At 40.6% G+C, this 16,292-nt stretch overlaps 1 protein-coding gene across 5 annotated transcripts; it reads right to left on the bottom strand.

The window, feature by feature from the left end:
• Positions 1–214: 214 nt before the first annotated feature.
• On the bottom strand, positions 215–16,226 carry LOC133485825 (transcription factor 7-like 2). 5 transcript variants are annotated; one of them, XM_061790129.1, is made up of 9 exons: positions 13,683–16,226; positions 9,552–9,617; positions 9,281–9,420; positions 7,989–8,057; positions 7,606–7,670; positions 4,346–4,393; positions 4,068–4,224; positions 942–1,049; positions 215–861 (listed from the first exon to the last, which is right to left on the bottom strand). In XM_061790129.1, the coding sequence occupies exons 3-9, from the start codon at positions 9,368–9,370 to the stop codon at positions 796–798; spliced, it is 603 nt and encodes a 200-aa protein (XP_061646113.1). In that variant the 5' UTR covers positions 9,371–9,420; positions 9,552–9,617; positions 13,683–16,226; the 3' UTR covers positions 215–795. The 5 variants fall into 5 exon arrangements, with proteins under 5 accessions (XP_061646113.1, XP_061646112.1, XP_061646110.1 ...); XM_061790128.1 differs by lacking the exon at positions 13,683–16,226 and adding an exon at positions 13,250–13,613; XM_061790126.1 differs by having other exon boundaries at positions 9,281–9,617.
• Between the last annotated feature and the right edge of the window lie 66 nt (positions 16,227–16,292).

The following is a 16,292-nucleotide window of genomic DNA, read 5'->3' as shown; positions in this document are numbered from 1 at the left end:
ATTTGATCTTAAACTACTGCATCTTAAATGCACAACATTTTAGTGTCAATGTCCAGAAGGGGTGACATAAGAGGGAACAAGTCCAGAAGGGGTGACATAAGAGGGAACAAGCTGGTGTGGAGCTGAAAATGAAGTCCAGCACATGGGGGTGAAAGAAAAATCCTCTCCCCCCTCCAAAATCAGGGAGATGCAGTCTACAAGAATTTGAGTCTAGTTTTCATAGATGTATACATTTATTCGTGTAAAGTGGACATGCCTGGTTAAGCTTGTTCACTTCTCTTTGGAAATCATTCGCTCACACAATGGTGGCAACAGTACAAGAAACCAATGATAATGAAGCATTTTGTAAAATCTTATCATTGCGCAACAGTACAAGAAACCAATGATAATGAAGCATTTTGTAAAATCTTATCATTGCACAAACATACAGTATGTATAATCAACCAATGATAATGAAGCATTTTGTAAAATCTTATCATTGCACAAACATACAGTATGTATAATCAAATTACTTGTGAACACTAACTCATTCTGGCGATGTTATGACCATTTATCATTTTAAATATTCTGTCAACATGGGAGTCAAGCCACATTATCGCTGCTCTGACGTGTGTGAGGTGAAGTCATAACGATAGACTAGAAATGCCCCTTTTGTCCTCTCATAACAACGAGGTTTAATAAGACCCTGTTTAAAATTAATGAACTTGCTGAGCACTTTCCAGCTCAGTCAATAGAACTTAATGACTTGTGATTAAGTCAAACACTAGAACAGTTTGTCAAGTGACAGTAGGAGCCTCAGCAGTTTGGTTGGAGGATTTCCTTAGTAGCCACTCTGCTCCTCTGCTTCCTCCTCTTTCGCCCCTGAAAACAACACACAGACGTAGAAGTCACACTCCACCTTTATGCCAGCAGTTGGACATGACCATGGTGGCGGGACTCACATAATTATCTGTGCACGACCAATTGGGGTGCAGCTGGGTGTGAAGGCGTTTTTCAGCATCGGCGAGCTGGTAATATTTCTCTTGCTCCTTCTCCGACAGCGATTTCCACTGTGAACACATAATACACAATTTGTGTCACTCAAAACACTCGCACTTTTCCAGGTCGATGTCTAGACATGAAGAGTCGAGTTTAACATTTAGGACTAAGTTTCAAACTCCTTCCTAGCTTACCAAAAATATTAAGCGACTTTTAAAATGTGATGAGCCCACACAACAGGAAAAAAAATCATGTGTGCTAACTACTTTGGAGTGTGAGGTGTCCTCAAGATGACCAACGCAACACAACACTTGTGGTAAAGAAATAATAATAAATGGATGTGTGAGAGGCAGCATGGTACCACAGGGCATCTAGACTGCAGGAAACCACGACGAAGAAGAATGAGTGCACAAACGTAGGCTAAATGTCGGTGTATGGTTATGTCTCATAAGTGATGTGTATAGCGGCGGTAAACTCTTTTGTATTATGCTGAATGAATTAGGAGACTAATTACAGTAATACAAACACTCACCACCACCAGTATTTTCTCTCTCCACGAACAGCGCAAGCTTTAGGTTGTCCTAATTTATAATTATTAATTACAAAATCATTATTAAATTATAAATGTCTAATACGGGCGGCACGGTGGGCGACTGGTTAGCGCGTCAGCCTCACAGTTCTGAGGACCCGGGTTCAATCCCCGGCCCCGCCTGTGTGGCGTTTGCATGTTCTCCCCGTGCCTGTGTGGGTTTTCTCTGGGCACTCCGGTTTATTCCCACATCCCAAAAACATGCACTAATTGGAGACTAAAATTCCACGTAGGTGTGACTGAGTGCGAATACTTGTTTGTTTGTATGTGCCCTGCGATTGGCTGGCAACCAGTTCAGGGTGTACCCCGCCTCCTGCCCGATGACAGCTGGGATAGGCTCCAGCACGCCCGCAACCCTAGTGTGGAGAAGCGGCTCAGAAGATGGATGGATGGATGTCTAATACTTTGTGTTTTAAACTGTTTTTGTGTATGTTTCTAACTTTTTAGTTTTAAACTGTTGTTTAAAGGGCGGCAGGGTGGGCGACTGGTTAGAGCGTCTGCCTCGCAGTTCTGAGGTCTGGGGTTCAATCCCCGGCCTGCGAGTTTGCATGTTCTCCCCGTGTCTTGAGTGGGTTTTCTCCGGGCACTCCGGTTTCCTCCCACATCCCAAAAACACGCATGGTAGGTTAATTGACAACTCTAAATTGCCCATAGGTGTGAGTGCGAATGGTTGTTTATGTGCCCTGCGATTGGCTGGCAACCAGTTCAGTGTGTTCTCCGCCTCCTGCCCGATGATAGCTGGGATAGGCTCCAGCACGCCTGCGACCCAAGTGAGGAGAAGCGGCTCAGAAAATGGATGGATGGATGTTTATAAGGTGTCCATGTACAATGTTTTTTTGTTTTTTGTTTTATGGAAATGTGAGCTATTGGAAGGATGACCCATGGGGCTAAAGTGTCTTGTCTGCCTACCTATCTTTGCCAAACTCCGTGTTGACCACACTCCTAAGGATTTGCAATAGTAATTATATCAATTGTCAGCCCAGACCTATTACTGAGCTGATCGGCTATGAAAAATCCCTCTTGAAACAGCCCACACAATAACAGCTCACAATGGTCTTTACTGACTTTGATCGTAAGGCAGTGAAAGGGCTCAAACAATAGCAAATCCAGTATTGACAATCAACTTTTATGCCTGTTTGCTCACAAAAGAAAAAATGCAACTTTTCTCTTCTTACCTCACCGATTTGTTTGGTAAAATAGTATTCTCTGAAGGGAAATGTACTGTGCAGTGGTATGGAAAAAGTGTTTGCTCCATTCCTTATTTTATGTTTTTTTTGCATGTTTGTCATACTTAAATGTTTCCCATCATCAAAATAAATCAAATATTAGTCAAAGACAACACAAGTAAACACAGAATGCAGTTTTAAAATTTATTATTTTTTTTAATAATGGGGGAAACAAAATCCAAACCTACATGGCCCTGTGTGGAAAAAGTGATTGCACCCCGTTAAAACATAACTGTGGTTTATCATACCAGAGTTAAAATGTATCTAGCCACACCTGTTCTCAATCAAGAAATCACTTAAATAGGACCTGCCTGACAAATTTGAGATCTGCCAGTGTGGAAAAAGGTTATAAAGCCATTTCTAAAGCTTTGGGACTCCAGCGAACCACAGTGAGAGCTCCACAAATGGTGAAAACACAGAATAGTGGTGAACCTTCCCAGGAGTGGCCGACCTATGAAAATTACCCCAAGAGCAAAGCAATGACTCATCCAAGAGGTCACAAAAGACCCCAGAACAACATCTAAAGCCCTGCCGGCCTCACTTGCCTCAGTTAAGGTTAGTGTTCATGACTCCACCACAAGACAGACAGGTCAAACATGGCCTGCATGGCAGAGTTCCAAGACAAAAACCATTTCTGAGCAAAAAGAACATTAAGGCTCATCTCAAATTTTGCCAGAGGCCACCTTGATGATCCCCAAGGCTTTTGGGGAAAATGCTCATCAGTCTGACAAGTTGTTCTGGGGCTGTTTTTCTTCTTCAGGACCTGGAAGACTAGCTGTTATAAATGGAACCATGAATTCTGGTGTCAACCAAAAAATGTGGTTGAATTACAACAATTCTGCAAATATGAGTGGGCCAAAATTCCTCCACAGCGCTGTTAAGAGACTCATTGCAAGTTATCACATATGCTTGATTGCAGTTGTTGCTGTTAAAGGTGGCCCAACCAGTTGTTATGTTTAGGGGGCAATCACTTTTTCACATATTGTCACGTAGGTTTGGATTTTTTTCTCTCTCTTAATTAAAACCATTTAAAAACTGCATTTTGTGTTCACTTGTGTTGTCTTTGACTAACCTTTGAATTAGTTTGATGATGGGAAAATGAAAGTAACAAACATGCAAAAAAATAAATCGAAGAAAAGAGAAGGAAGTGAAATACCTTTTCACACCACTGTATATTCTCAACAAAGAAAATGCAGTACGGTAAGGTAGGTTCTGTAAAACATGACATTGCTGCATACAAGGCGTCCAAAGTGAAGGGTACTACACACACTTACCATGTGACCCAGGACTTTATTGGCCACAGCACTGTCACGGATGTTCAACTGTGCCATGACATTCTCCCTCTGCTCCTTCCGGAATATCATAAACGCGTTCGGTGGCTTTTTAATGTAAACCTTCTCTTCGTCCTCCTGGCTTTCACTTTTCCTTTTACTATTCAAACAAAACATAAATGGATTATTTATCAAATCAAATTTACACTTCTAATCTGAATCTAAACAAAGTGACATTTAAGATGATTAGGGAGTCGTGGACTTTTTTTCTTTAAACATACTTGGATGTCGGGACCTTTCTTGAGGGGGAGATGGAATCTGTAAAGCTCCTATATCAAAACAGACACAAAGCAAAGTGTGTTGATGAAGTAGGTGTATCTCAATAATTTGTAGTAGTGCAAAAATTTTTTATTCATTGCAGTACTGCAGTTAATCTAAAAAGGTCAAACTGAGACTGTGAAAATACTTGACAGAAAGCAATTACCTACCTAATTTCTATAAAGTGGATACAGAAAGTATTCAGACCCCCTTAAATCTTTCACTCTTTATGTTGCAGCCATTTGCTAAAATTATTTAAGTTCTTTTTTTCCCTCATATTGGCAGAAAAAAAGGAATTGTTGATTTTTTTGCAGATTTATTAAAGAAAAACTGAAATATCACACAGCCATACGTATTCAGACCCTTTGCTGTGACACTCATATTTATCTCGGGTGCTGTCCATTACTTCTGATTATCCTTGAGATGGTTCTCCACCTTAATTGGAGTCCAGTTGTGTTTGATTATACTGATTGGACTTGATTAGGAAAGCCACACACCTGTCTATGTAAGACCTTACAGCTCACAGTGCATTGCAGAGCAAATGAGAATCATGAGGTCCAAGGAACTGCCTGAAGAGCTCAGAGACAGAATTGTGGCAAGGCACAGATCTGGCCAAGGTTACAAAAAAGATTCTGCTCCACTTAAGGTTCCTAAGAGCACAGTGGCCTCCATAATCAAATAAACTGATTAATAATAATAATAATCCTTAAATGGAAGACGTTAGGGACTGGAACCCTTCCTAGAGCTGGCCGACCGGGCAAACTGAGCAATTGGGGGAGAAGAGCCTTGGTGAGAGAGGTAAAGAAGAACCCAAAGAGGCTGTGGCTGAGCTCCAGAGATGCAGTCGGGGGATGGGCAAAGGTTCTCGAAAGTCAACCATCACTGCAGCTCTCCACGAGTTGGTGCTTTATGGCAGTGGCCCGACGGAAGCCTCTCCTCAGTGCAAGACACATGAAAGCCCGCATAGAGTTTGCTGAAAAAAAATACCTGAAGGACTCCAAGATGGTGAGAAATAAGATTATCTGGTCTGATGAGACCAAGATAGAACTTTTTGGCCTTCATTCTAAGCGCTATGTGTGGAGATAAACCAGGCACTGCTCATCACCTGTCCAATACAGTCCCAACAGTGAAGCATGGTGGTGGCAGCATCATGCTGTGGAGGTGTTTTTCAACTGCAGTGACAGGACGACTGGTTGCAATTGAAGGAAAGATGAATGCGGCCAAGTACAGGGATATCCTGGACGAAAACCTTCTCCAGAGTGCTCAGGACCTCAGACTGGGCCGAAGGTTCACCTTCCAACAAGACAATGACCCTAAGCACACAGCTAAAATAACGAAGGAGTGGCTTCAGAACAACTCCATGACTGTTCTTGAATGGGCCAGCCAGAGCCCGGACTTAAACCCAATTAAGCATCTCTGGAGAGACCTGAAAATGGCTGTCCGCCAACGTTCACCATCCAGCTGGAGAGGATCCTCAAATCCAGGTGTGAAAAACTTGTTGCATCATTACAAAACAGACTCATGGCTGTATTAGCTCAATTCCAATGAAATTGGGACGTTGTGTTAAACAAATAAAAACAATACAATGATTTGCAAATCTCGTTCAACCTATATTTAATTGAATACACTACAAAGACATTTAATGTTCAAACTGATAAACTGTATTGTTTTTAGAAAATAATCATTAAATTATAATTTTATAGCTGCAACACGTTCCCAAAAAGCAGGGACCGGTGGCAAAAAAGACAAAGTTGAGGAATCCTCATCAAACACCTGTTTGGAACATCCCACAGGTGAACAGGCTAATTGGGAACAGGTGGGTGCCATGACTGGGTATAAAAGGAGCTTCCCTGAATTGCTCAGTCATTCACAAGCAAAGATGGGGCGAGGTTCACCTCTTTGTGAACAAGTGCGTGAGAAAATAGTCGAACAGTTTAAGGACAATGTTCCTCAACGTACAATTGCAAAGAATTTAGGGATTTCATCATCTACGGTCAACATAATCATCAAAAAGGTTTAGAGAATCTGGAGAAATCATTGCATGTAAGCGGCAATGCCGAAAACCAACATTGAATGCCCGTGACCTTCGATCCCTCAGGCGGCAATGCATCAAAAACCGACATCAATGTGTAAAGGATATCACCACATGGGCTCAGGAACACTTCAGAAAACCAATGTCAGTAAATACAATTCAGCACTACATCCATTAGTGCAACTGGAAACACTACTATGCAAAGCGAAAGCCACTTATCAACAACACCCAGAAACACTCCCGAGCTCATCTAAGATGAACTGATACAAAGTGGAAAAGTGTTCTGTGGTCCTACGAGTCCACATTTCAAATAGTTTTTGGAAATTGTGGCGGTTGTGTCTCTCTAGGCCAAAGAGGAAAAGAACCATCCGGACTGTTACGGATGCAAAGTTCAAAAGCCAGCATCTGTGATGGTATGGGGCTGTGTTAGTGGCAGTGGCATGGGTAACTTACACTTTTGTGAAGGCACCATTAATGCTTAAAGGTACATACAGGTTTTGGAGAAACATATGCTGCCATCCAAGCAACGTCTTTTTCATGGACGCCCCTGCTTATTTCAGCAAGACAATGCCAAACCACATTCTGCACGTGTTACAACAGCGTGGCTTCGTAGTAAAAGAGTGCGGGTACTAGACTGGCCTGCCTGCAGTCCAGACCTGTCCCCCATTGAAAATGTGTGGCGCATTATGAAGCGTAAAATACGACAACGGAGACCGCGGACTGTTGAACAGCTGAAGGTGTACATCAAGCAAGAATGGGAAAGAATTCAACATACAAAGCTTCAACAATTAGTGTCCTCAGTTCCCAAACGTTTATTGAATGTTGTTAAAAGAAAGGTTGATATAACACAGTGGTAAACATGACCCTGTCCCAGCTTTTTTGGAACGTGTTGCAACCATAAAATTCTAAGTTAATGATTATTTGCTAAAAACAATAAAGTTTATTCGCACTTTGAACATTAAATATCTTGTCTTTGTAGTGTATTCAATTAAATATAGGTTGAACATGATTTGCAAATCATTGTATTCTGTTTTTATTTATGTTTGTGTTTATGTTTATGGAGCCTATCCCAACTGACTGTGCGAGAGGTGGGGTGCATCCTGGACTGGCCGCCAGTCAATCGCCGATAAATTTTTCCGCACAACATTCCCATTTATTGAGATGAGCCTTTTTGTGAGTGGTGTTTCTTACGGCATTTCGGCAGGAGGAAACCTTGCTCCCTCGGGCAGTATCAACATGGCTTTTTCATAGAACTGCTGGAGACAAAAACCCACACACTAGTAAGCTGCAATGATGTTCTATGTGCATCAGACGGCAGTACACAAATGACACCAACATTTCGGTATCTGTGACACATCTGAAACATTTCTGCATTAGTTCAGTTGGTGTTCATTGATGCATAAAGAGCTGAAATAAGTGCTGTTATCTCACTTGAGAACAAATCTATAATAATCTGCCCCTCTGTTGCTGTTCTAGCGCTGACTTTTCCCACAGTTGAACCTGCTGCAGCATGTCTAAACCCTGTTATGGTTTAGCGTGCGTGTGTGTGTGTGTGTGTGTGGCAGGTTTCTTACTGGAGGAGTGGGAGCATGTGGGTGATTGAGAGCCCACTCATAGGTTGACTGGTGATAGTTCTCCAGATACTGCAGACAAACTAGAGGGGTTAGCCTTGCATTTAAAAAAACAAAACATATTTTTTCACCTTAACACACACTTTCAGTTCAATTGCATGGGTTATAATTCAGATTTTTTTTTAAAGTTTCACATTTTAACAGATTTTTTACTTAGGCGGCACGGTGGACGACTGGTTAGAGCGTCAGCCTCACAGTTCTGAGGACCCGGGTTCAATCCCCGGCCCCGCCTGTGTGGAGTTTGCATGTTCTCCCCGTGCCTGCTTGGGTTTTCTCCGGGCACTCCGGTTTCCTCCCACATCCCAAAAACATGCATTAATTGCAGACTCCAAATTGCCCGTAGGCATGACTGTGAGTGCGAATGGTTGTTTGTTTCTGTGTGCCCTGCGATTGGCTGGCAACCAGTTCAGGGTGTACCCCGCCTCCTGCCGGATGACAGCTGGGATAGGCTCCAGCACGCCCGCGACCCTAGTGAGGAGAAGCGGCTCAGAAAATGGATGGATGGATTTTTTACTTAAAATAACTGATTACTATTATGACTTCCACCTTCATGCTTGATTAGGAAGGTGTTCTTAGGGTCTTACCCAGATGATTTCCTTCTCCAAACATGGCAGGTTTGTACATGTGCTTCACTCGACAAGACTTGCATGGAGCGCCAGACTGAGAGCATTTAATGGTCATTTTTAATTGTCTTCCAATTTGGAAAAACGGTGCCAACTCACCAAGCCTAATTTTGTAATGCAATCCAGCCTTGTGCAGGTCTGTGATTTTTTTTTCCCCCTGACATCTTTTAACAGCTGTTTTGCCTCGCCTCTGGCAGTATAGAGATTGGAAGGTAAGAAATTGAGTCCAAGAACATGGGTGTTTTATAAACATGAGTGAGCCATGACCAGTTGAATCGGGTGTTTTGGTAATTTGTTGAATCTGTGGGAGCCAGAACTCTGGCCAAGTTGTAGGAGATCAAATATTGATTTCACTCCATGAAATGCAAATTTAATAAAATCATCTTTGTTTAGTTTTTTAATGTATTTTGGATATTTTGACTCTCGTGAAGATAATGAAAATGGATGGATGGATGTATAATACAACAATAAATAACTATAGCAATTGGAGAATTTTCAATTCTTTGGAAGTCAGCAAACTTACAATTTCAGTAGGAGATCAAATAACTATTTGCTCCACTGTTAAGTGCAATGAGGGACTTATTTCAGGGTGATTTCCTAGAGAATGCTCACCTGCTTGGTGACATCACCACCTGGCCCAATGTTCAGGTGAGCCGGCTGCATGTAACCTAGATGCAGTGGAGCTCTGTAGTTCATAGTCATCAGATTGTCTCCCCGGACGAAGCAGTCACCCGAGCCAGCATACTGACTTCCTGTGAACACAGGCAGGGTGTTGAGCGGCGTGTCGGCGGGGTCAATTGGTGTGGGAAGAGGTGGGGGGCGAGGGTTGCACTGGTAGTCTATCTCCTCCAGCGGCTCGTAGAGCGGAGTGAGCATCTCATACCACTTCATATCCTTCACACAAGCCCCTCTTGGCATCGGTTCCATTTTAGTGCAAAAATAGAGATTCCTGAAACACACACATTTTGTTTTGACCTTTTTAGTATAGCTTCTTTTTACACAAAACAGCGCATGTTAAAATGCAACCATACTCAAAACATTGTACAGTTTATTAAGATTTTATGATTATCCATCCATCCATTTACTTTACCGCTTATCCTCACTAGGGTCGCGGGCTGCTGGAGTTTATCCCAGCTATCTCCGGGAGGGAGGCGGGGTACACCTTGAACCAGTTGCCAGCCAATCGCAGGACACATAAAAACAAACTACCATTCGCGCACACATTCACACCTAAGGACAATTTAGAGTCTTCAATCAACCTACCACGCATGTTTTTGGGATGTGAGAGGAAACCGTAGTGCCTGGAAAAAACCCACCCAGGCATGGGGAGAACATGCAAACTCCACACAGGCGGGGCCGGGATTTGAACCCCGGTCCCCAGAACTGTGAGGCAGATGTACCGGCACACCAGATTAAAATAATAATAATAAAAATCATAATATATGAACAAATGAGTGCAGTGTCACTGAAAGAATTGGGTTCAATCTTAAGAGGTGCCGGTGTATAAAACAATTACTTGAGTCCTTTATACTCCTATGCCAGGAATACTGGACGACCTCTTTTCCAATACGAGCCAAAAGACTAATTTTAAGATCCATCTTCTTCATGCCATTCATTGTGGACTGCCTCTATTACTTTTTTGCAACATTTTCAGACTGAGCCAATGAATTTAAGAAGGGTTAATGTTTGTAAAATATGCAAGTCTGGATAGAACAACAACGCAAAACTCACTCTCTACTAGCCTAAATTCTCTGCTAGGTGTGACAGACAGGATGAAGACTATTGTCAGTATTGGAATCCAACGCACACCACGCCAAGATCTTTCTCCCATTCCCCCTTGCCTCAAACCAGCGTCCACTAAGATGCGAAGGGCCCCTCCTCCACCCATGAAGAATCTTATCTGCGAATCTGACTAATATCTGCGGGGTCTCTTCCAGAATAAGTCAGACCCCTATGGAGATCAGTCATTTTTGATCCCTGTAATTACAAGGGACAGAAAGTTGATCGAAGAAATATGGCACAAAAAAAGTAGAATGTGAATCTATCAATAAGTCAGACCCCTATGGAGATCAGTCATTTTTTATCCCTGTAATTACAAGGGACAGAAAGTTGATCAAAGAAATATGGCACAAAAAAAGTAGAATGTGAATCTATCAAACCATTGTCTCCAGTTATCTCTGCAAGACTAGCTCTTTTCAATATCAGGTCACTGGGTAATAAATCAATGTTGAGTAATGACATCATTACAACCTATGATCTGGACTTTTTGTGAAACGTTGTTAACAAAGTAGCTGTAATTCCATTTTAAATGAGGCAACACCAGCAAATTGTAATTTTATGAACAAGTTTCGAATAGGGAAAAAAGGCGGTGGTGTTGCTGTTATTTTTAAGTCATTATTTCAGTGTAAAGAAATTATACTGGGTGATTTTAGCTCTTTTGAATATCTAGCAAAATGACAAAATGATACATCTGAAGCCACCCTGGAAAAACTCTGTTACCATGTCAGAATTTGATAGTTGACCCAAAAACTGTAGAGAAAACAGTTCAGCAGCTGAAACCATCAACGAGCTGTCTTGACTCAATACCATCTGACGTTTTCAAAGCTATTGCGAAGTCTGTGCTAGCTGATTTGTGACAAATAATCATTGCTCACTTCAGTCAGGCGAGTTTCCTAAAGCTCTTAAAAATAGCTGCCATTAAGCCTCTGCTAAAAAATAGAAGGATGGACGCTTCCATGTTAGCAAGCTATAGACCATCTCAAATCTCCCTTTCATGGCCAAGATTGTTGAGAAAGTTATTTTTAACCAACTCACCAATTTCTTGAATTTAAATTGACTTTTTGACAAATTTCAATCAGGTTTCCGAACTCATCACAGTATAGAATCTGCTCTTATCAAAGTGCTAAATGATATAAGGTTGAATACTGACTCGGGAAAGGTGTCAATTCTGGTGTTGTTGGACCTCAGTGCGGCTTTTGATACGGTACATCATATTATGCTGCTGAACAGGTTGGAAACGTGGTTAGGACTAAATGGAACAGTCCTTAAATGGTTCAGGTCCTACCTGGAGGAAAGGAGTTATTCTGTAACCTTTGAAAGTATGGGGTCCCTCAATTGTCAGTTCTTAGACCCCTCCTGTTCATCCTTATATGCTACCCTTGGGTCAAATTCTTCAGAACTTTTAATTTTGACTATCATAGCTATGCAGATGACACACAGTTATATCTAGCAGTGTCTCCGGATGACTACAGTTCAATTGAGGTGTTGTGTCATTGTCTAAAACAGATAAATAACTGGATGAGCCAACATTTTCTTCAATTAAATCACAATAAAACTGAGATAATTGTTTTTGGCAATAAAGAAAAGTGGATTGCTGTTATACTAATACCTGGAGTCACTCTCTTTAAAAACCAAAGACCAAGTAATACCTGGAGTCACTCTCTTTAAAAACCGAAGACCAAGTCCGAAACCTTGGTGTTTTGATAGATTCCGACCTGACTTTCAACAGTCATATCAAATCAATTACTAAAACTGCCTTCTACCATCTGGTCTTCTGACCGGACTCCCTAAAAAGAGCATTAAACAGCTGCAGGTCATTCAGAATGCTGCAGCTCGGGTTCTGACCAGAACAAAGAGGTCAGAGCATATTACTCCAATTCTAAAGTCTTTACACTGGCTTCCAGTCAGCTTTAGAATAGATTTTAAAGTTTTGCTACTGGTCTATAGATCACTAAATGGTTTAGGTCCTGAATACATGAATTAAATGCTAATGGGATATAAACCCAGTAGGGATCTGAGATCGACAGACTTGGGTCAAATATTGGAGCACAGAGTCCAAAGCAAACATGGTGAAGCAGCATTTCACTATTATGCTGCACACAAATGGAATAAGTTGCCAACAGAAGTGACGTCATCCCCAAGTGTGCATGTTTTTAAGTCCAGTTTAAAAACTTTTTTCCCCATGCTTTTTAGAGCATTTCCACTTTTAAATGATATTCGTTGCATTGTACGCTGTTTTAATTGTACTTTTTTTTCTTTGTTTTTAAATGCTTTTAATCATGTAAAGCACATTGAGTTACCTTGTGTATGAAATGTGCTATATAAATACATTTGCTTTGCTTTGCTAATAACACTGTTTCGTAAACGTAATAAAATTCAACCATTTTTTTAAGAACCTGGTAGTTTTCAACAATATCAAGTGAATATACGTTCGGTCTCTTTACGTACTAATATTCAATATATCATTCATTCATAGTTCTTCCAAAAGAAGGCCAGACTTCATAGTGAGTACCATTTATTCTTCTCAACAATACTTTTACGTACTAATATTCAATATATCATTCATTCATAGTTCTTCCAAAAGAAGGCCAGACTTCATAGTGAGTACCATTTATTCTTCTCAACAATACTGAATGGACTTTATAATTCCAGATATGCTATATAAGAATGTGAACTTATGAACTCTTCGCTCCAACATTCAAATGCTGATGGGAGATGCATTAGCACGAACTGTATTACTTTATAATGTATATTTTTGCAAAAATGACTGGATCAAAGAGCCAAAATCATGTAAATACTCACCAAGGGTGACTAATAAATACAGTGGTATTCAGCTAGCAGCAGACCAGCCTGTACACATGCGGCACACTAATAAAGTAGTAACTGCTGGCAAGGAGCAACTTGATGGTGAATGCTGCTTATGTCACGTGTTGACAAAGACGTCTTTGTAACGTTTCGTGTTGCCATGGTTACGTTAATGCTACTTTTCAGTGTATATCTGCGTCGATCACGTCCACACTGTCTTTGATCAGTTCTTTGAGTTCATAGTAGTGCACCGTCCCAAAGTAACAAAGTCAACTTTTTCGAACAAACTGGATAGCAGGCGAGCTCACGTTACGGCGCCATTTCGCTCCGGCTAGCAATCGCGTTAACATTAGCTGCTAAAGTTAGCGAATGCGGAAATTTGAAATAAAATGATATTTTAGTTGAAAAAAACAAAACAAAAAACGCTTACCGTTGAATCTTTGATGCTCATCCATGGACTTAAGAGCAACTAGATTGGAAAAGCAGTAATATCCTCAATACGGAGCAGTCGTTCTTCGAGTGTATGATCACGAATTACCATGTCATTTGTGAATATTACAACAGAGGACAAGTTCAAGGCGTACAAATAACAAAACGTTAGATCACTTTAAACCCACGGCCCTATAAAACTATATACACAACGACAAATGGCTTCAAAGCCGCTATTGTACAGACGAGCTATGACCAAACACATAACAGTTCAAATGAAAATGTATTCCGAACACCAGGGACAATTTATAAGATTGGGAAACTGGTTGAAAAATGCAACCAGAAAAAATAAATAACATACATAGGCTACCTACCAGAATATGACTGCAGTATTTTATTGCACAACTATTAAAAACTAAAATAATAAAAATGCATATTACATTGATAATATGCTAAGATATTCATTTTGGATATGACAGTAATGGTCTTTTAAAAAGTACAGACACAACAGAGATTTCAAAGAGGATGCATTTTTTTTTTAGGACCTTAGACTAAGTAGCAGCTGCAGCATTTTCTCAGTTAAAATAACAGTGGAATGGTTTCACTAAAGCACCATTTCGACCACTATCAGGATGAACCATGTGTTTAGCAGATAAAATATTTTCGTTTGTTTTTACTCTATTCCCTCAAATACTGTCCGGGGTATTAATTTTGCAGTGAGTTGCAGGCATTTATTAAATATTTTTCATTAGAGGGGGTCTTTATTTGTATAAATGCATTTGTATGGTGTGTGGGGGGCAAAGGGGGCTTTACAGAATGCATACACTGTATTGATATTTAATTATATTTAATTGTGAAATTTATTTTATTACTTGCATAGAATATTTTCAAACATTCTATAAGGCAGTGGTTCTCAAAGCTGGTACGAGTCAACGAGGCACTAGTGTTGTGCGGGCTCTCTCTAGTGGTCTGCAAAAGAATCACTGAATTAAGTGTTCAAACTGCATGTTACAGTGGATTAACCCTTTTAAAAAAATACAGTACAGTACATTTGTTAGTTACAGTTCAATTGTATTTAACTTTCAAACATTCATGTATAATTTTCAGTTAACTTGTATGTGTAATACGTTTTAATTGAATGTACTTAAGTACAGTTTTTAGTTTCCTATAGTCAAGGACAGTGTGAATGTTCAAACTGTGTATAATGTCACAGTGACTTACAATAATATTAAATTTACCTCTGAGGAATAAAACCTCTCCCTGGTTTCTGATGAACACTTGGCCCAAGTACACGACTACTTTTAATGTTGGTTGTTATAGTAGTACTTGGAGCGCTAAGTATTTTTCTGGTGGTACTTTGTGTAAAATGTTTGAGAACCACTGCAATAAGGTGCAGTATTATGATTATAATGATACTGAACACTATGTGACGATGTACCAGTATCATAAATTATCGTTAAATATATTTGTTCAAATAAAGGCCTTATAGTTCTGATGTTCGAATTTCAGCCTTCTTGTGTAGGGTTTGCATCTTCTTCCTGTGCTTGCGTGGGTTTTCTCTGGATGCCTTGGCCTCCTCACACATTCCCAAAACAAACATTAGGTTGATCGAAGGCGGCACGGTGAACGACTGGTTGGCACAGCTGCCTCACAGTTCTGAGGACCGGGGTTCAAATCCCAGCCCCGCGCCTGTGGGGAGTTTGCATGTTCTCCGTGGGTTTTCTCCCACATCCCAAAGCAGGTGTGGTAGGTTGATTGAAGACTCTAAATTGCCCGTAGGTGTGAATGGTTGTTTGTTTATATGTTCTCTGCGATTGGCTGGCGACCAGTTCAGGGTGTGCCTCGCCTCTCGCCCGAAGATAGCTGGGATATGCTCCAGCACGCCCGTGACCCTAGTGAGGTTAAGCGGTACAGAAAATGGATGGATAGTTGATCAAAGACTCTAAATTGGCCATCAGTGTGAATGGTTGACTAGTCAACCCTAACCCCAACCTAAATGAGGACAAGCGGTACAGAGTAGAGCAGAGGTTCTCCAAGTGTGGTCCAAGTGCCACTAGTGATACATAAAAGAATAACAGAATTAAATGCTTGACCTGTGCATAATATAGTGGCTTCAACCTTTTTTCTAACCCAGTACAGTAGATTTGTTGAGTACAGGTAAATTCAATACATTTTTATTTAAAATTTTGGAAATGTTTGTTTTCAAACTTTAAATTGCAATTTGTATACCTTTTGTGTGTACCGGTCATTTTAATGTTTTTAAAACATTTTCTTCTAGTTAAACAGAGTACTGTTCAAACGGCGCATAATGTTACAGTAGCATTTTTGCTAAACACTTGGGCCTATCACGCCACCATATTTTAATGTTGGTCATTATGGTGGGAATAGGAGGGACGTGTATTTTTTGGTGGTACTTGGTGTAAAATGTTTGAGAACCACCTGGTTAGTTGTTCCTCTGAGGCCCTCTTATACTACTCACAGCTACTATACATGTAGGCCTACTGCATCTGTGAATTGCACAATGACACACTGTAGTGTATTAACCAGTTAAATCTCTAAAGTTAAAGTTTACTGTGTCATTTTCTCAACAAATGTAGTTATTTCTTGTTAG

The sequence above is a fragment of the Phyllopteryx taeniolatus genome, chromosome 11 (genome assembly GCF_024500385.1).
Source record: "Phyllopteryx taeniolatus isolate TA_2022b chromosome 11, UOR_Ptae_1.2, whole genome shotgun sequence".
Classification (NCBI taxonomy): Eukaryota; Metazoa; Chordata; class Actinopteri; order Syngnathiformes; family Syngnathidae; genus Phyllopteryx; species Phyllopteryx taeniolatus.
This window is presented reverse-complemented; position numbering and strand designations above follow the sequence as displayed.